Source organism: Trichophyton rubrum (assembly GCF_000151425.1).
Source record: "Trichophyton rubrum CBS 118892 genomic scaffold supercont2.2, whole genome shotgun sequence".
Taxonomy (NCBI): Eukaryota; Fungi; Ascomycota; class Eurotiomycetes; order Onygenales; family Arthrodermataceae; genus Trichophyton; species Trichophyton rubrum.
The window spans coordinates 915,297-933,885 of NW_003456427.1; the positions used below are offsets into that span (position 1 = coordinate 915,297).

The window sequence follows — 18,589 nt, forward strand, 5'->3', positions numbered from 1 at the left end:
TAAAAACACATATATACTAAAGCTCGCATTCGGGGATAGTGTAATTCAAAAGAGATTCAAGTAAATCTATCATATACAATATCATATAGAGTATGTCATTCTTTGCTTCTTGTTCCCATTAGATAGATAAGCTACTGGATATCAACTGATCGAAAATCCCAGGGCATGCCAATCAACTAATCATCAAGAAACCCTTTGCACCTGAAGCAAAATAGATGCAACGCCCCAAAGATAAAGAAAAAAAAGAGAAAAAAAAAAAATTGGAACATTCAGCAGCCAGACCAGCAAAGTCACGGTGTAAAAAATAGGCGCAATGAAAAACCAATAGACACAATGCATGGAAGTGACGAGCGAGGTGTGTAGATGGGGGTATCAGGAGAGTAAATGGGCAAGGCAGATAGGAAAAGCAAACGGAGCATAAATCGAACAGCTAAATGACTAATATGGACAAGTTGCTGAGCTGTAAAAGTATCAGCACTGTTCGATATTGAACAACGTTAAGGCAGGGAGTGAAAGATACTATATGGCGTCGGGCAGATATGTAAAATACTATCCCCAAGGGACATATGGGTATGTTCCTATTAACTAAACTCAGGGAGCAGAAAATTCGGGTGAGGTTTTGGATTGGTCGTTATTCGTTCCAGTAATAGATGAGGTGAATGGCGATAATCGGATCATAGATGAGTCGTAGATTGGAGGATGAGGTGAGGTTTGAGTACGTATGGTACAGTGGCCGGGGGTATAAGCCGCCCAAGACGGATTTGTCTATCTTGAGACATGGGTGGCAGATTCCAGTTGTCTTGGTGTAGGAGGATCAGCTACAACTGACGATGCATTTGCATCGCCCTGCTGAGAGCCGTTGGTCCTATTTCTCCCGAAGGGGATATTCAGGCGCGGTAGGCGAGATCTCCATCCGTTGGATTGTGGCTGAGTGCCATCTTGACCTGCGTCAGCATTTGCATGGTCTCCAGCAACACGAAGGCCTCGGTCACGAGCGGAGCGATTGTTTTCTTCACCCGGAAGCATCGGCATGAATCTACCGGCTAAAACCATTCTTGAAGCAAATGGCGGCATGCGGGCAGTCTGATAAGGCGATTCACCCTCACTGGCCCCATTGTTGTTGCCATGTCTCCTCCCACGTTCACGGCGGTCTTCTTCGGGAGCCTCGCCCTCAGGTCGTGGCTTGGGGGTGAAGTAGTCGGCCTTACACAGAGGACAGCAGGCACGGCGGCTAGTCAACCAAGGGTCGACACATGAGGCGTGGAAAGCGTGGCCACAGGTGAGGCCACGCACATCGTCGTCATCCTCAATGATGTCGAGACAGATGGCACAAGAGTCACCAGGGTTGGCGATGAGATCGTTGGTAATAGCATGAGAGATGTGATCGTCATGGTCATCATCGTCGTGTTCGGGGAGGTGAGAGTCGGTGTGTTTCAGGCTATGATTATCGGCAGATAGACGCTGCGATGGATTTGTTTGCGAAGCAGGAGGCTGTACAGTGGTCGATTTCTCCGCAGGTACATGAGCTGCGGGAGGTACCTGAATGTCGGTCGATTTCCGCCCTAGCATGCTGTCAGGGCTCATCGCACCAGAGCATTCGCCTCGGTCTGCCGAAGTCGTTGTGCGAGATGTATCAATGGTTCCGAATTCCTGGTGGCCTGCTTGTCGGCTTGTATGTGTGTCGATGTTGCTGTCAATACCACCAGCAGTAGGCAGGCCTGCATCAGCCCTTGAAGCACGCCAACTCTTGTACTTCGTGATGGGAAATCGACTGTTTACATCTTCCATCGACATGAGTTTCTTCTCCCTCCTCCTACGATGAGTCCTAGGGACGTTAACCATGTCGATGGGGTCGCCATTGTCATCATTTCGAGCCTGGCGATGTCGCTGGTTATAGCGAAAGCAATATTTCACGCCAACAATAATCCTGTCCATCGGTCAAGTTAGCGACTGACTCAAATGACTGTAATATCCTGTCCATAAAAGCGAGTCATATAAAGGAGCGTTGTGAAATACCATAGATTCGTGAAGACGACTCCAAAGCCGAGCGCAACAAAGAAGAGTAACGGCGAGTTATTTGACCCCGACTCGCCACTTGCTCCGGGTGTAGACGACGGCGAAGGGGTAGTCATGGTTGTAAGGCACAACGGATATGGGAGCCCGTTGTGTAGCAGCACAACAACCAGGCGAGTTCGATCGACGCCGTCGGTCTGTGAGTGAGGAAATGGGAAGACAGACCAGCGAGCGAATATGTAGAAAAAACGATCAAAGACAAGCCTTCTGCAGAAACCAGAAGTCAGGCGTAAGCACGAACGTAATCCGCACCAGCGTCCCAGGAGACGATTATGATACAGCGGAGAGCGGGTCTCGACGGAAAGAGGAGAACAAGAGCAAAAACCACTGGTCTTGAGCGCTCGAAAAAAGCCTGAAGGCTACGAGCCTGCAGGGATAAAGGGGGGATTATAAGTCAACACTAAGCCACTCGAGTGCAGGCTGGTTCTGATTCGTGACAGGTCCGAGAATGGCGCAGGCCTAAATCGAATTGTCCAATTCGATGATTCAAGCTGGCTGGCCCAAAAAAACGATCGCCAGCAGTCTCTTTGAGGGCGTTGAGGGCGAAACAGGCCGATCTTGGCGGGTTCTTCATCGATCGAACAGCGCTGTGTTTTTTGGCTGTGGAGAAAGAGTGCGAAGGGTTAAGTATATGGAGTCGAAGCGAAGGGGCCCCAGCAAATTGACAGCAAAAACATAAAATGTCTAGACCCAGGCCCAGAGTCCCAGAGATAGAGGCGAAAAATCGGGTAAGATCCTGCTCAGATGGCACATATAGGCTTTTTCTGCCTTGTTCTGCCCCTGTCTTGCCTGGCTCCTTCGACCATCGAGTATTTCTCCTGAATACAATATATCGAGTAAAGGAAAAGTGAGACGTGAACGTAATATCTCACGGCTGGCTGGTCCGGGGTGGAGCAGGACGCAGCACACTAGCTGGCACCTGCGATTGAGTCAAGGGTTAATAAGGATCAGCCTGCAGCGAGTCGTGGTCGTGCCGTCTTGTATACGCCCCCTGTCTCTCGTTTGTCTCTCTCTATTGTATCGCTATCTCAGCGTGCTCCGTAGTTGTTTGTCTTTTGTCTCGTCCGCCTTGCTGGTTTTCGTCGAGCAGTTCTTGCTTCCTGCAGTTATCAAGTCCTCGAGCGTCCGGTGCGACAATGTGCTATTCCTTGCAACTAGGCGAAGGAGAACCCGTTTCTTTTTCCAAGCGCCGTCCTGATCGCCGTCAAAACGCCGCCTTTCGGCGTTCTTTCTCAACTCTGGTGGCGTACTCGGATACCTCTTTCGGCCCCCAGCAAATACGGGGTACGGCGAGCAGAAGTATCCCAGGCGTATATCCCCCGCGTTTCAGAAGCGCTGTTCTGCGTGCAACTCGGTCGTTCGCCTGTCTATCTCGGTGGTCAGTGTAGGGAGAATATAGCCGCTGCCCTGGACCCCGCTTGGCTGTGCATCTCATCATCTGCGTCGCTGTGCATGTTGTTGCTTATTCACTGCTCATACAAAAAAGGTACAAACGGCTCAAGTGACGTTCAAAAATGCCCCTTTGGGAATCCCTTTTGGAATCCAAGGACACCACGTGACTGCTGGTTTTCTGCCTCAACTTTCTTCCAACGACAACGCAGAAAACGGCTGTTGTTTACACGACATCAACGCCATGGATATACTACCTTCTGCGGGAGCACTGCCTGGCAAAACTGCATTTTGTGAAGTTATCGGGATTCCTGCGATGGGCTTGGACGGCTCTCCTGGCCCTCGGATCATCCCGTCTCCGAAAGAACAAAAGTGAAGACGATGAACTGCGTTCCCACTCCGCAAACTCTGTGCGGGTACATCTACCGAACAGCTACGGAGTACAGAGTACGACAATCTTGTCTACGATGATCACGATAAACGATGGGCTCCAGCGGAACAACAGATACAAACGGATCTCTGATGGGGTACGGGGGTCCCGCCCTTAGTATAGGTTCGTAGCTGGGGCGGTTTCATAGCTGGAAGACGGCAGCTCCATTAGACGAGAAAAAGTCTTCTCCATCTTCAAACACACAGAAATACGAATGTCAGTAGTGCCTCCGATTTGAACTGGGATTATTCAGGCCAAATACCCCCCTTTCCCACAGCCATTGTTATATTAGCTGGGCGTGCCAGCAGTTCCGTCTTGGACGGAACTGAGCCTAAACTCGGAGTCATATTCCAAATGTTAAGAAATGAAAAAGGCATCGCGGTCAGACAGACGCCACTGGATTTTATAGTTATGACGATCTAGTAGTCTAACTATTAGTCGTTCAACTAGCAGAATCGCATCAGTGCTACTGGTGGATTTCGCTTAGGCTCAGTCCTTTCTAAAATGGCACCCAGGAATACGGGATGCCTTCCAAGACCGAGGCACCGGCAGATGCTTCCTGCCGCCTGTTCATCTGTATATAAACGGGCTCGACCGTCTTCGCGGTTACGCCTGATAGAAAGCCACCCTAACACTAACCAGCCTTCTCTTCTTGTTTTTCTTATTTCCATCCTTGCCAGAATGCGTCTCTTCAGTTCACTCGCTGCAGTGTCCCTGGGCCTTTGCGCCACAGCCGTTGTTGCTCAAGAACCAAAGGTAGGGAATTCACTTATATACATTGGCTCTCAGACTCATCATCTATTTCCACGCTTGGCCTAAATGTGTACTAACAAAGGCGACAACAGGTTGTCGGTTACTACGAATCGCCGAACGGCACTTTGTCTCCTTTCCCAGTAGCTGTGCAAGACGGCCAATGCAGTGGCTTCAAGACTTGGATTAAGTATGTATACTTACCACAGGATCAGTCGTGTGCCGAGACTAACTAGAATCACGCAGAGCCGCAGATATCCCTCAAGGCTATGACTGTGTCTTCTATTCGTATGTCTACCCTTCATCGTCTCCAGACCATTGGCGTTTTCCTTTCTCTTTTTCTTTATATTCAAACTCTATGCTCCTTCCGATTGCTGACTGGGACATGTTAGGAAACCTGAATGCAAGGGAAGAATGACAGATCACTATACGAAGAACATCTCCAGGTTTAAGTTCGAAGTCCGCAGCTTCGTTTGTAAAACCGTCTCTACTCAGCCGAGCCCGACACCCACGGCCACTCCTTCTCCCTCGTCGTAGGCTGGCACTAGGGCGAATGAAAATAGACAGCTCTGACATTGGGGGGTTCGCGCAGGACATACGGGCTAATAGACCTCACCCCATAGCTGGGGTGACCATGCAATGACATTTATGGAACACTGGATATAACATGGTGGTGGCCCTTAACTACGTTGATCGTGGACCTTGGTGATAGTGTATATGAAGGGGAGAGGACATAAGAGGATACACTTAGTACATAAACTGATAATACATAGACACAAAATTACCCGATATCATGAATATATTCTGATCACCAAATCCATTTGAGCCTCATTAAGGACAATAAAACCCACTTCTAGAAGATCTTCAGATTCATGACCGGGCCCTGGGTTTGGGTATACGAATTTTACTCTGGTCCAGGTTCATGTTTGACCTTGTGCGCGGCTGCGCTTATTTTAGTTCGCCAGTTATCCAACATCTTAATGGCCCACGCATAATAAACTACCAACCAACGTATCAGAACAACAATCCTACAAACTACTCTAGCACACAACACCACAGGTATAAATAATTTGGAAAATGAGTGTACAGCAGCCGTCTACTCCTGCAGGGGACAACCCTAACCCCATCGTGTTTTTTGATATAACACTTGGAGGTAACATAAATGAACCCGCTCCACCACCAGTTCATTTTATATACTGACGTTATATGCAGGTGAACCACTTGGACGTATTAAAATAGAGCTATTTTCAAAAGTTGTACCTCGTACAGCCGAGAACTTCAGACAGTTTTGTACCGGTGAGACGAAGAATGCTCGTGGCCGGCCGCAGGGTTACAAAGGCTGCAAGTTTCATCGAGTTGTAAGTCTTGTATCCGCGATAGGATGCATTAATTGTCAGACTGTTTTACGGTGCAGATACTGATGTATACACAGATTAAAGACTTTATGATTCAAGGTGGAGATTTTATTAATGGTGACGGATCTGGTCGAGCATGCATATATGGGACAGGCTCGTTTGCAGATGAAAATTTCAACCTCACTCACGACGGACCGGGTGTGCTTAGCATGGCTGTACGTGTTTGATTCCTTTCTATATTGCTTATCGTTGCTTCTGAATATGTTCTAACCGGGATATGCTTGGTGAAGAATTCTGGACCTAATACCAACGGTTGCCAATTCTTCATAACTACCACCGCCACGCCATTTCTTAACAACAAACACGTTGTTTTTGGCCGTGTGGTGGATGGTATGGATGTTGTACGGATGATAGAGAATACGCGAACTACGAGGGATAAGCCTAACCAGGACGTTGTGATTGCACAGTGCGGAGAGATGTAATGAAGGATGATAGTTTAGTCAAATGAGGCAACCCTAAAGGGTTGGCTCATACGATAGGCGTGGAAAGACATAGTTATCACTAGGTGCCTTTCCTGAAACGGTGAAGGAAGGCTGAACCTGCAGCATCGGATAGCTACAGTTAGAAAAGCTTTATACGACCCCATGCAACTATCCAACGAACACAGATACGGCATAACACATATCGCGCAGCATCTCAAACATGCACGAGCTTGATTTAAGAAGAGAGTTAGATAAGCCATAGCTGGGGTCGTACAGAGTTGTTTTAAAATGCTTATCTACACTTGTAACTGGCTATTACACGTCAGCTCTTAATGAACAAGGCACCAAATCTATGATGCATTCACTATCTTTATAGTTACTATATGATCCCCCACCGATGATATGATATACCCTTTCCGATGAAGTTAAAAGCAGATGCAAAAAAAAAAGGAGTAAATGCAGAATTTGTCACCCAAGCGTAAACGAGGGCCAGAAGCCTGATCAGAGTTTGAATTTCTCTAGATACTTCGTGGCTTCATCCAAAGCCTCGTCGACTTTGTTAACTTCAGTACCGTTGCCGATCGCAACGGGTGCCTTGCCTCCTGCTTTGCCTCCAACAATGCTAGACACGGCACTAGCCCACTCGTTAGCTGATGCACCCTTGGTGGTGAGATCCTATTAAAAGATACATTAGTGGCAAGTACTAGGGTTTTAGTAGGGATTGGCAGGGCAAACGTACGGGAGTCACGTAGCATCCGTGGGCAACCTTGGATGCATCGGCGGCGAAGACGTACAACGCCTTACCGCTCAACTTTGTCTTGACGTGATTCAAAGACTCGCTAATTGCCTTCTGGTTTGCAGTGATAGGCAGTTTGATGACGAGTGATGGGCTTTCCGTGTTCTCTTCAAAGTAGGCGGAGATGGCATCAATGGCGGTCTTCACCTCAGCCTTCTGAGCGGCCTTCTGCGCATCCGTGATCTTCTTATGGATCTGGGTGAACTGGTTGCGGTACTTGGTCTTCTCGACGGCAGAGATGGTAAGCTGGTTAAGGTCGACTTGCAGACTCTTAATTTCAGCATCCCTCTCGGGGCTGGCAGGCATCTTTTCGAAGCGGTTGAGTCGTTCACCAAACTCGCGAGCAATACGCTGGACTTCATGTGCATCTTCACCTGTTACGGCAATGATACGACGAATTCCTTTGGCAATACCGCTCTCTTCGAGGATGACGAGGTCCTTGATATCACCAGTCTTTTGGACGTGGGTGCCACCACAGAACTCGATACTGACACCTTCCCAGCGAGGGTCCTTGACGTTCTTTAGAATCTCGTCAAGCTCAACGCCGACGGATACCACGCGAACAGGATCGGGGTATGTCTCTCCGAACACAGCACGAACGCCGGTGATCTCACGAGCAGTTGCGAGAGGAACCTCCTGTGAGTAGACAGCACAGTTCTGACGGATGTAGTCAGTAGACTTGGCTTCGATTTTCTCTAGATCACTGTCCGAGATAGCGGATTTGTGAGAGAAGTCGAAACGTAATTTCTCGGCGGCAACAAGGGACCCCTTCTGGTCGACACCATCACCAAGAACCTCTCGGAGAGCAAAATTGAGAATATGGGTACCGGTATGGTTATTTCTGATTGGCCATCGGCGGAGTTCATCGTATTCTGCAATGACAGAGTCGTTGACAGAGAAGTTGCCGTATTTGATAAAGCCAGTGTGTAGAACATAGCCGCCGTACATCTGGACGTTCTGAACATCCAGCTCGGCCTGACCGTCAATGACGATCTTTCCGGTATCGTACTCTTGACCACCTTGCTCAGCGTAAAAGTTGGTCTTGTCAAGAATAATACCAATCTGCTCATTGGCAGGGATGTCCTTGGTCGAGTCAATGACCTCTTTTCCATGACAGATTGCCTTAATGTTGGCGACGATATTTCCCTTTCCAAACTTGGCATCATCGTCGGTTTTTGGGACACCGTTCTTCTCAAGCGTGCTCAGAGTGTGAACAGTAAGTTTGAGGAGGTCGGAGGCGGTTTTAGCCTGACCTTTACTGGCTTCCTTGGCCTTGAGACGGGCCTCTTCAAACTCAGCATCGTCGATGGTCAACTGTCTCTCTTCTGCCATTAGGCGAGTAAGGTCCACAGGGAAGCCAAAGGTATCGTAAAGTCGCCAGACATCGGCACCATGGAGTTTTCCAGCGCCAGAGTCCAATGCTTGCTGAGCGTAGTTCTCAAATTGGCGTTCACCACGATCAAGGGTTTTGGCAAACGACACTTCCTCTTCGTCTAAGATCTCCATGACATCCGTTTGCTTTCGCCTGATTTCCGGGAACATGTCACCCATCTGTTCTACGAGGGCTGGGACAAGTTTTGAGAAGAAGCTGCCAATTTCAACCTGGAGGTACTTTCTGGCGTAGCGTACACCTCTGCGAAGCACTCGACGAACAACGTAGCCCCGTCCTTCATTGTTGGGAGCAGCTCCATCAGTAATGGCAAAGGTGAGTGTTCTAAGGTGGTCTGCAACCACTCGGTACGCAGTGTCTATTCCATCAGCATCCTCGGCACCAAATTTGCCGGTGTATGGTCGAGCACCTGTGATATTTTGAATGGCGGTAAACAGGGGGGTAAACACATCGGTATCATAATTCGACGACTTGTTCTGGAGGATGGACACCAGTCTTTCATATCCTAGACCAGTATCGACATGCTGGTTAGGCAGTGGCCGTAGAGACCTGTCTGGCTCACGGTTATATTGTATAAACACGTTATTCCAGATCTCGAGCACGTCCGGGTCATCCTGGTTAACGAGATGGGCAGCATTTCGGCCTCCAATTCTGTCATAATGAATCTCACTGCAAGGTCCGCAAGGGCCTTGGTCTCCCATCTCCCAGAAGTTGTCCTTCATGTCACCTGTGAGAATGTGGTCATCTTTCACGCCGACACTCCGCCATATGTCCCTTGCTTCTATGTCAGGGCCAACGCCGGCAGCCTCGTTTCCTTCAAAGTAGGTAACGTAGAGTCTATCAGGATCTAAACCGTATACTTTGGTGAGAAGTTCCCAGGAAAATTGTATGGCCTCCTTTTTGAAGTAGTCTCCAAAACTCCAGTTTCCAAGCATCTCAAAAAAAGTCTATACCAGGGGAACGGGTCAGCTTGAGGCCATCTGCTGCTGCAATGGGCGCACTCACATGATGGTAACTGTCCTTTCCAACATCATCAAGATCCTATTGACCCATTAGTATCCCGCCGAAAGATTTTTTATGCCATTTTTATATGAGCGACTGCGGGGTCATACGTTATGTTTCCCTCCAGCACGAATACACTGAAGACACTGGTTAGCATACATGTCATACAAAGTAGACACAGGGGAGACAGACCTTCTGCGAGTTATGCGCACGCTTCAGCTGTGCAAAATCGGAGTTGGGGTCAACGGTGCCTATACTTATACTGGTTCATCCCCGCGTTGGCGAACAGCAGGGTGGGATCTGACAGCGGCACAACCGAAGACGACGGCACTGCAAAGAAGGTCAGCAAGCAGCTCATACGGCTTCCCCAGCCCAGGATCCATCGTCTAGAAGAGCGTATAAACAGAGACTGCACCGGGAACGGGCCCAGGAGCCATACCGAATGTGTGGCCGTTCTTCTCGAAGTAGTCGAGGAATGTGTCACGCACGCGCAACGCCGGCCATTCCACCGTCTGCTGGCCGGCGGGCGGTTGAGAAGAAGTCGAGGCAGCCATCCTGAGCGGCGTCCAGGTCCAGCGATGCGATGAACTGCGGAGGGCGAGGTTGTGGCAGCGGAGTGGGAGAGTCGAGCTGGCGCTGAGCGAGCGAGTCACACCCAAGAGTGGATTTGGCGACCAAGCAAACCTTGCGCCCATCCAAACTGTCGCTGGCTTCTTTTTCCTTCCGTGCTGCTGCTGGGGGGGTTTCTGGCGCGTTCGCTCTTCTTCTGCCGCAGGAACGCACCACGACAGGGCTATATTAGGGCGGAAGCGATGCTCCTCGACGGCGCAGGTCTCTGACAGCACTGTGATGCCTGATCAATGGCGCCAGCAGCGGCGGGGAGAGTCGAAAAACGCCGCGGAAAGCGAGCGGCAGAGGATGAGCTCGACGGCGAGAGGCGACTGAGGAAGAAGTTCGGCCGGCTGCGACTCGGTATGAAGCTGTTTTCTCTTTCTTTTGTGCCTGTGCCTGTGCCTGTTTCCCTGTCGATTGACCGGGTTGGATAGAGGCTAGGAAGGACAGGAGACGGGCTGGTGTTTTTTTTCCTTTTTGCAGAGAAGTTGGGAGAAAAATCTGGGGAGTTTTGAGCTTCTGGAGGCTAACAGCTTGGTTGTTTTCTACAGACAGATTATCCGAACAGACACTGATTACGCCCACGACGACAGCAGCAGGAGGAGGAATTTACGGTCTAGAGGCTCAGAGACAGGCAGACGAACGAGAGCATGCGGGCTCGCCGTCGAAATACACGTCCTCGCGGGCCAGCAATGGCGATGGCATGCAGGTCGACGACACCAAAACCCGAGTATACATCACTGATCTAGGGGACGAGATCGCCCAGATAGAAGAGGAAGAGAGAAGACAGACGTTTAAAGTCATGCCGGAGATGGAGAAGCAGCTCATGTCGATCCCTAAGTCAGTGCTTACGCATAAACCAAAGGAGGAGAGGAACAACGAGCTGGTGCTCTACCGCGTTCCGGCAGCGCTGGGAATACCGGCTGAACAGGACAGTGTTCGAGCAGCGATGACGGACGCAAGAGAGCGAGCCAGGGAGAAAATGGCAGAGAGTTACAACGGACAGGCGGAGGGGGACAGGACACCGCCGCCAGACATGCCCGTGGACGGTGAACAGTTGCCAGACTACGATTTGGATCCTATGGAGATCGACGATAGCTAGGACCTATCACTCACCCACTCTCAACTCTCACTCACACACACACACAAAGTTATGCAATGGTATCTTCATGTAGCAGTCATTAGTTCTATAGAAAGCTTCCTCCAGAGAAGCGTGAGTTGAAGTCGGCAGCTTTGTTGAGCATCTCCCTACGCTGGGAATGGCTGATCTTGGACGGAGCCCTGATATCCTTCTCCTTGTCGAACGCTCGTGCACTGGGGTCGTCCTTTTCCTGCTCTTCGGTGCTGGCCTTGTGCTGAGAATACAATGACTTGTTCCTATTCTTTTCCTATAGATCCACAAGCAATTTAGCCCGCAGCTCAGTCAAGTAGTTATTTGTATATGAGAACAGGCAACACTCACGTTGTATTCGCGGACATGCTTGGACATCTTTTCTGCTCTTTCTGCCGCCAATGCCTTCCCAGCATCCGGTTCAGATGCAGTTGATGCAGCAGCCGGTGCCTGAATGCCCATGACTTCATTCTGCAGACGCTTCCTCTTCTCCTCCACAGTCTCGGTCCAAGTATTTGACGGGCCGCCCGCCTTTGAAGCTGCCGGTCGAGCAGGGTTTCCGGTGTTGAATTTTCGGTTCTTGAGCTTTGTAGGGTCCATACGCGCTGAAAGGCCGAGCTGATCGGGCGGCTTCAGCATCCAGTCGTCCCGTTGGACTGTCTCTGGCTTGGAGGCGGGCTTGCTTGGGATAGGCTCTGTGGGGGTTTCGTGCTGTACAGCAGAGCTTGAGGAGCCCGGGGGAGGCAGCGAGGGCCCATAATCATCATCACTGTCGTCCTCGTCATCTTGACTGCCTTCCTCTTCGTCCTTACCACTCTCTGGCCGAAAGCTCGGTGGCATCACTGGGCCCATCACTCTGGGCTTCTTCGGCGGCGTATCTGGTCTGGCTGGCCCGATATCTCCGTCTTCTTCGCCTTCGCTGTCAAGCTTCCTCTTCCGCGACATCGCTGGCCCATAGTTTCCTCCCATCCTTCTTTTTCCTGTCTTTTTCCTCGTCGTCTTCTTCTTCTTCTGCTTGTTTGTCTTCTTTTCCTTCTTTTTGTCTTCATCGATTTTGATATACTATAGCACGTGACCAGTTCACAGCTATTATCTAATCATGTCCCAAAAAGGGAAATACAAAACGTCGATCTTCAACTGTTGAAATTCTTTTTCGGCGTCAAAAAAATAAATTCGACTTTCTCGACCTCAAAAAGCCGAAGAAAAGACAATCTCAAGCCCGTGAGCGAGTGCGTTCCGTGCTTGCAGGCCGATGAACGGCGCCCTGGGTCCTCAGCAGGCGGGCCAGGTGATGGGTTCGTGGGGGAGAGAATGGCGGCTTAGTCGTTGTCGCTCACTGACCGACTGCATGTTGTCACCATGCAGGGCAGCTCCAGCTCCAGTGATAAACGTGTAACTACCTAGCCAACATGCAGAGTGACAGCACAGTGACGCAGGTTGCCACCGTCCGTTGACACCATGCCCAACACCCCCCAGGATATGCAGCTCAACAGTCTGTCGGCCTAGCTTGCTGTCCAAGGACATGTGCTCCGGAAGGCCCGCGGGCAACCAGGGTTGCTCACTAGCTCGCAGCCCCAGCACCGTCGCTAAACCGAGATTGGGTCGCTCACCCTGGGGAATGGAGGAGATGCCTGTGATAGCAAAGCTCCTGGGCCAGGGATTGGCTTTTAGGTACATATGAATCCCCTCGAGCCTGTTTACTCTGGGCTTTTCTTTGGGGGAGGCTTTTGGGTGCCTCCTGTGGCGGGCATCTATACGGAATAACACTACCACATGCTTCCTTCTTAGCCGCAGAAGAATCAAAGAATGGGCAAAGAAAGTCGCCATCCGGCTTGGAAAGCTTAGCTCGGTTGACAAGTCAAGATCGCAATCAAACTATACGGGGTTACCTTCTTATCGCTTAGCTCTGCCATGGCAATACGAGCACAAGGTGCGATCCTACGCGGGGGAATGGGGAAATCCCTACCTTGACATCTCCACATCTGGCCGTACATCCCGGAAATTGAAATTATATCCAACACGAAATTATGCCCGAGCACGAGTTATCCCAGCAGCTGTCAAGGGAGGGGAAAGAGAAATTTTCTTCTTGATTCTTCTGGAAGGCAGTATATTTACCATGGAGATCGTCCGCAGCTCTGCTTCTTTCTTTTTTTTTTTTCCCTTTCTCTCGTCCGCGCGCCAGAATAAAACATATATAGATTGGTTGATTCACTTTCTTCAAGAGCAAGTCGTGTGTGGTTAGATTCCACCTTTACTCTTCGAAGATGCGCGGGCTCTCTTACTTCGTCTTGGCCCTCTCTGCCATAGATGCTGCTGCGGCTGCGAGCCTTCCTTTCCTACGAAGCTTGCAGCATGTAGGCAGAAGAGATCCAGCTGCTCGCAACCTTCCAAACTACGACTTCTCTGCAATCCCTCCAGTGCAGAAGCGTCAGACTCCTTCTCGTCTGAACCACAAGACCAAGAGTTAGTCCTCCCTTTTTCTCAATTGTCCTAGAGCAATTGGTGTTTCCGACTCAACAGTTACATGCGGGGGAAAACTCCCTGCTATGGAACAACAGAAGTGCGAGGTAGCTAACATTGATACTATGTAGAATATGCCGTCGATGGTACCAAGATCCCAGAGGTCCAGTTCGACATTGGTGAATCATACGCTGGTCTCATGCCAATTTCGACCAGGAAAGATGAGAGCCGTGAACTTTACTTCTGGTACTTCCCATCAGAGAACCCGGCTGCAAAGGATGAAATCACCATCTGGCTCAATGGAGGCCCTGGCTGCAGTTCACTGGAGGGTCTCCTCCAAGAAAATGGTCCTTTCCTCTGGCAATACGGAACCCTTTACCCAGTTCCTAACCCGTGGTCGTGGACCAAATTAACCAACATGGTCTGGGTTGAGCAGTAAGTCAATAAAATATATGAAAATCATGTAATATAACCCGACTGATAATAACCCATCTAGACCTGTTGGTACTGGCTTCTCTCAAGGAAAGCCATCTGTGCGATCAGAAGAAGATGTTGCTACACAATTCTTGGGATTCTTCAGGAACTTCGTAGATACCTTTGACCTGCACGGTAAGAAGATCTACATCGTCGGTGAAAGTTATGCCGGACTTTACGTCCCATACATCGCCCACGCCATGTTTGAGAAGAAGAACAAGAGGTATTTCAACGTCGAGAGCACCATGATCTTCGACCCATCCATCAACAAGGACGAAATTCTCACTCAGGGTAAGCCAACCGCCCTTGTCTATCCATCACGCTCATTTCATCATTATTCACACAACCTTAGTCCCCGCTGTCCCATTCGTTGAACACTGGAAGGGTCTCTTCCCATTCAACGAGACCTTCACCAAGCAAATTCACGATATGGCCGACAAGTGCGGTTACAGCAATTACATGAAGGAACATCTCGTCTATCCACCAAAGGGTAAACTCCCTGCCCTCCCCAAGGCTACTCCCGAGTGCGACGTCTGGACCGCCATCTTCGACGCCGTCTCCCTCGTAAATCCATGCTTTGACGTCTACCAGGTAGCCACTACCTGCCCTCTCTTGTATGATGTCCTCGGATTCCCAGGAAGTTTCGAATACCTACCTGCCGGAGCAAATGTCTACTTCAACCGCACCGACGTGCAGAAGGCCATCAATGCTCCCCTCCAGAAATGGACCGAGTGTGCTGAACACCCCGTCTTCGTTGATGGAAAGGATAACTCTGAACCATCATCTTTCACCGTCATCCCTGATGTCATCGAGAAGTCTCCTCGTACCATCATTGCACACGGAGATCTCGACTACGTCCTTATCAGCAATGGAACCCTACTTAGCATCCAGAACATGACCTGGGGTGGTGCTCAAGGTTTCAGCCAGGAACCTTCCAAGCCTCTTTTCGTGCCATACCACGAACGTGGTAGCTTGAGCACACTCTCCGGAGCCGGTGTATTGGGCCGCCACCACACTGAGCGAAAACTTACTTATGTTGAGCTCTACCTGACTGGCCACATGGGCCCCCAGTACAACCCCTCTGCCTCGTACAGGATATTGGAGTACTTGTTGTGCAGGATCGATGATCTGTCCAAGTAGGCCAATGGACGGATCAATGGGGAGCTATAATACATATATACATATTTAATGAACTATGAATATGTGTATAGGTTAATTATTATAATAGAAGTAATGCCCATAATATAATGATAGGTATCTCTCCAGTTTATCTGTCTTGCATAACTAGCCAACAAACCGAAGGTTTTATGGTAGTAAGCCTCTTCAACCAACAACCTTGCAAACAGGCATCCAAAGACTGTTAGAATACACTTGCCGAGGTTATGTCTACCAGACAACCGACCTCTCTCGCGTCTTATATTGCTGACCACTCGGATTTCGGGCGGTTGGAGGATTATATGTCCCTCGTGGCCCCTCAATGATTTCACGGCTGGCATAACGACTTTTATTCCACTTCTCGTACCTTGGGTCACTATACCCCTGGCCTGCATCCTCCTCTTCCTGTTCATCACGTATCACGGGGTATGCATAGCTCCGTTTGTTGACGGTCGTCACTCTCCTGGGATTTGAGGGTTCATATTCCCTAAAACGGGTCTCTGGCCGAGGCTCTCTATACTCATAGTCCCGTTGCTGTTCCGGTTGGTATGTCCCATACCTGACCTCGAACTGACGCCGAGGCTTCGGAACGACCAGGATTTCTACATACAAGTTAAAATTCGAATCAACGGTGCAACTTTTATCACATCTACTCACCTGAAGGGGCTCTTTCTGTTTCTACTCGGGAAGGCTGCCGTTGCATGCTGACATTTCTAGAGGGCCGCGTAGAGACTGGTCTCTCATAATCCGGTGTGTCATACCAGCCGCTCTCTTCGTTATTATTATCGTCGCCTCGCGATATAACACGGCTGTACTGCCTTTTGGGGCGGTCGTCCTCCCAAGTTTGATATTGGACATTGGGCTGACTTTGTGGTTCGTCGGACGCAAATCGACATACCTTTGCTTGCGGAGGGCGTGCGCCCCTTAGCGAAGAAGAGAATTGACGCGGTTCAACGTAGCGTCGTTCTCGCACTGGTGATGGTGAAGGTGTAGGGGACCTGGGTTTTCTTACCCGTTCATTGCTATCATCCCAATTCCCAGTTGCCGGCATTGACCAAGAGTTGGCATCTTTGACAACAGTACGCTCAGCTTGTCTCAAAGGCAATGGTTCCCTGTGAATGCATTGTCTTCTAGGATCATCAGATGGAACAATCTGAACATCGTCGAAGCTCCTGAACTTTTGGGAGGGATAAAGCCTAGGTTCTCGGCGGCAGTAATGGCCATGGTGGCAATCTTGATGGTAATGACGCTGGCCGTGTCTCTGATAGCAACAAGAGCTGCATGTGTCTCTATAGTCGGGGAGCGAGTGGTAGCTCGGTTCAGTACAGCAGTGAGGGCTGCTGATAGGTGTTGGAAGACCATAATCATGAGAATCTCTCTGACTGCGTAACGTGCATAGACCAGGAGGGTTTGGACAAAAGTGGAATATATGAGGAGACGACTCTATCTTTGTGGCAGGGGGCTGTGGCGGTGGAGGGGGTGGGGGAGGCGGAGGCGGAGGAGCAGGAGCAGGACTAGGAGTAGAAGGTTCCTGAGGCTGGCTGGTCTGGGGCGTAGGAGCTTGAAGTATCCGAGGAATTGGAGCTGGTTGAGCAGAAGGCTCCTTGTCAAATATAGGTCTGGGTCTATTGCGCCTCCTTCTACTGCGTCTTCGGCCTCTGGATCGCCTGTCTGATTCATCGCTTTCAGTACTCTCTCCGCTAGAAGTGTAGGTGAACCTGCATTTTCGGCACACGCTAGTAGGAGGTATCTGTCCTGGGATAATGGGATGCCGATGTTGATATGAAGGAGAACGGTAGCGTCCACACACTGCACATCTGTGTCTTGTCTCTGGTGCTGGAGTTGCGTGTGCCCTAGAGTAAGTCGGGCTTAGGGGCTCGAGTATAGGGGACGGTGCCGGGGGAGGAAGAGCAGCATCACGATGATACAGATTGGGTGATACTGGATCGTATCTTCTCGTAGCTAACTGGTGCGGGTACTCTCGTCCATGGTTATACATCTGAGCCGGGCCATCCGTCAAGGGTATGGGCTGGTCAGTCTCCTTAGGGCCAGTCTCAATAGGAAGAGGCGCATCCAGGTTGTAGGAATAGGGGAAACTCCACGCAGAGCCATCTCGATTAGGGAGAAACGCATCAGCGAGTATCGATTTGGCCGGTTTGATCTTTATTGGACGACGAACGAATCCGACTTTTCCTGAGGGGAGTTTCTGGACATAGGTCGCCCCCGGCTCCATCCTGGATGGAACCGCAGTGTCTCTTCGATTATTGTTAGATGAAATATTTCCAGCTCCTAGAGACTAATTCATGGGCAAACCTTTCCACAGTCATTCCAAATGGGTTCACAATGGGCTTAAACTAGGGAGTATAATGGGTTCCCGTTGTACAGAATAGGCAGAGTAGGTCGAGTATATCGCATCAGGGCTGACTGGATAAACATTTGGCATAACAAATGTATATAATAATAAAAGTGATAATAAAAAACAGCAGTCTGACACTGATAAAGCATCCAGCCTGCCGTTCAATATATCCAGCAGTATCGAGCCAAATCTCGATTCGCAGGGGAAGCGACAGCTGGCGAGGGTGAAAAGAAAGAAAGGACATTTTTGCCCGGTGCACGACAAGATATATAAACTACATCTTGTGCCCCGGATATATTGACTATGATAATAGTCTTCCATAAGACGAAAGACGAAATAAACGTGTCTGTTGGTGGAATGATGCTGTGTTATAAAGCGCTCGCGGGATTCGCCTTTGACGTCGTGAGGGCGTTGAGGATGCGCCGACAAAGGGTCGCGATCAAATCAAGGGAGCTCGAGGAAGAGGCCGTGAGAGAGACAGCTACAGGAGCAAACGAAGTCATTGCCGTGTTCATTCAAGCCTCTTTACTGACATTGCTATTGTTAGCCGACGGTCTTTGAGGCTTGAGATTCCCTGAAGACCAGAAGTTGCTTTTTCCGAGTCAAATTTTAATGATGTTTCAACAACCAAACAATCCACCACCACCATCCATCAACGATACCCTTTAAATACATAGCTATCCTACGCCTCACTTCAAAGATAATGACTTACTGGTGGCGACGCAGAGGTCGACATATCTTTGGATATTCGAAA

General features: G+C 49.8%; 8 protein-coding genes across 10 annotated transcripts; 4 read left to right on the plus strand and 4 right to left on the minus strand.

Annotated features, from left to right (window-relative positions):
• Positions 1-765: 765 nt before the first annotated feature.
• Positions 766-2,132, minus strand: TERG_01889 (uncharacterized protein; the record flags this gene model as incomplete). Its single annotated transcript, XM_003237119.1, has 2 exons — positions 766-1,927; positions 2,017-2,132. 2 exons carry the CDS (start codon positions 2,130-2,132, stop codon positions 766-768), a joined length of 1,278 nt encoding a protein of 425 aa, XP_003237167.1.
• Positions 2,133-4,573: 2,441 nt separating this feature from the next.
• TERG_01890 (uncharacterized protein) lies at positions 4,574-5,179 on the plus strand (the record flags this gene model as incomplete). The annotated part of the gene is made up of 4 exons (XM_003237120.1): positions 4,574-4,648; positions 4,738-4,832; positions 4,889-4,930; positions 5,035-5,179. The coding sequence occupies 4 exons, from the start codon at positions 4,574-4,576 to the stop codon at positions 5,177-5,179; spliced, it is 357 nt and encodes a 118-aa protein (XP_003237168.1).
• Positions 5,180-5,719: 540 nt separating this feature from the next.
• On the plus strand, positions 5,720-6,479 carry TERG_01891 (peptidyl-prolyl cis-trans isomerase H; the record flags this gene model as incomplete). The annotated part of the gene is made up of 4 exons (XM_003237121.1): positions 5,720-5,795; positions 5,855-6,000; positions 6,075-6,212; positions 6,288-6,479. The coding sequence occupies 4 exons, from the start codon at positions 5,720-5,722 to the stop codon at positions 6,477-6,479; spliced, it is 552 nt and encodes a 183-aa protein (XP_003237169.1).
• A 501-nt stretch (positions 6,480-6,980) lies between these two features.
• On the minus strand, positions 6,981-9,828 carry TERG_01892 (alanyl-tRNA synthetase; the record flags this gene model as incomplete). 2 transcript variants are annotated; one of them, XM_003237122.2, is made up of 4 exons in its annotated part: positions 6,981-7,154; positions 7,219-9,612; positions 9,671-9,706; positions 9,778-9,828. In XM_003237122.2, the coding sequence occupies 4 exons, from the start codon at positions 9,826-9,828 to the stop codon at positions 6,981-6,983; spliced, it is 2,655 nt and encodes an 884-aa protein (XP_003237170.2). The 2 variants fall into 2 exon arrangements, with proteins under 2 accessions (XP_003237170.2, XP_047605528.1); XM_047749349.1 differs by lacking the exons at positions 9,671-9,706; positions 9,778-9,828 and having other exon boundaries at positions 7,219-9,600.
• A 575-nt stretch (positions 9,829-10,403) lies between these two features.
• Positions 10,404-11,574, plus strand: TERG_01893 (uncharacterized protein). The gene is made up of 2 exons (XM_003237123.2): positions 10,404-10,639; positions 10,831-11,574. The coding sequence occupies exons 1-2, from the start codon at positions 10,528-10,530 to the stop codon at positions 11,379-11,381; spliced, it is 663 nt and encodes a 220-aa protein (XP_003237171.1). The 5' UTR covers positions 10,404-10,527; the 3' UTR covers positions 11,382-11,574.
• TERG_01894 (uncharacterized protein) lies at positions 11,467-12,612 on the minus strand (the record flags this gene model as incomplete). Its single annotated transcript, XM_003237124.2, has 2 exons — positions 11,742-12,612; positions 11,467-11,667 (listed from the first exon to the last, which is right to left on the minus strand). Exons 1-2 carry the CDS (start codon positions 12,357-12,359, stop codon positions 11,467-11,469), a joined length of 819 nt encoding a protein of 272 aa, XP_003237172.2. The 5' UTR covers positions 12,360-12,612.
• Positions 12,613-14,524: 1,912 nt separating this feature from the next.
• Positions 14,525-15,464, plus strand: TERG_01895 (uncharacterized protein; the record flags this gene model as incomplete). 2 transcript variants are annotated; one of them, XM_003237125.2, is made up of 2 exons in its annotated part: positions 14,525-14,615; positions 14,677-15,464. In XM_003237125.2, 2 exons carry the CDS (start codon positions 14,525-14,527, stop codon positions 15,462-15,464), a joined length of 879 nt encoding a protein of 292 aa, XP_003237173.2. The 2 variants fall into 2 exon arrangements, with proteins under 2 accessions (XP_003237173.2, XP_047605529.1); XM_047749350.1 differs by lacking the exon at positions 14,525-14,615 and having other exon boundaries at positions 14,754-15,464.
• A 246-nt stretch (positions 15,465-15,710) lies between these two features.
• On the minus strand, positions 15,711-17,986 carry TERG_01896 (uncharacterized protein; the record flags this gene model as incomplete). The annotated part of the gene is made up of 2 exons (XM_047747823.1): positions 16,137-17,986; positions 15,711-16,081 (listed from the first exon to the last, which is right to left on the minus strand). Exons 1-2 carry the CDS (start codon positions 17,710-17,712, stop codon positions 15,711-15,713), a joined length of 1,947 nt encoding a protein of 648 aa, XP_047603788.1. The 5' UTR covers positions 17,713-17,986.
• Positions 17,987-18,589: the final 603 nt, after the last annotated feature.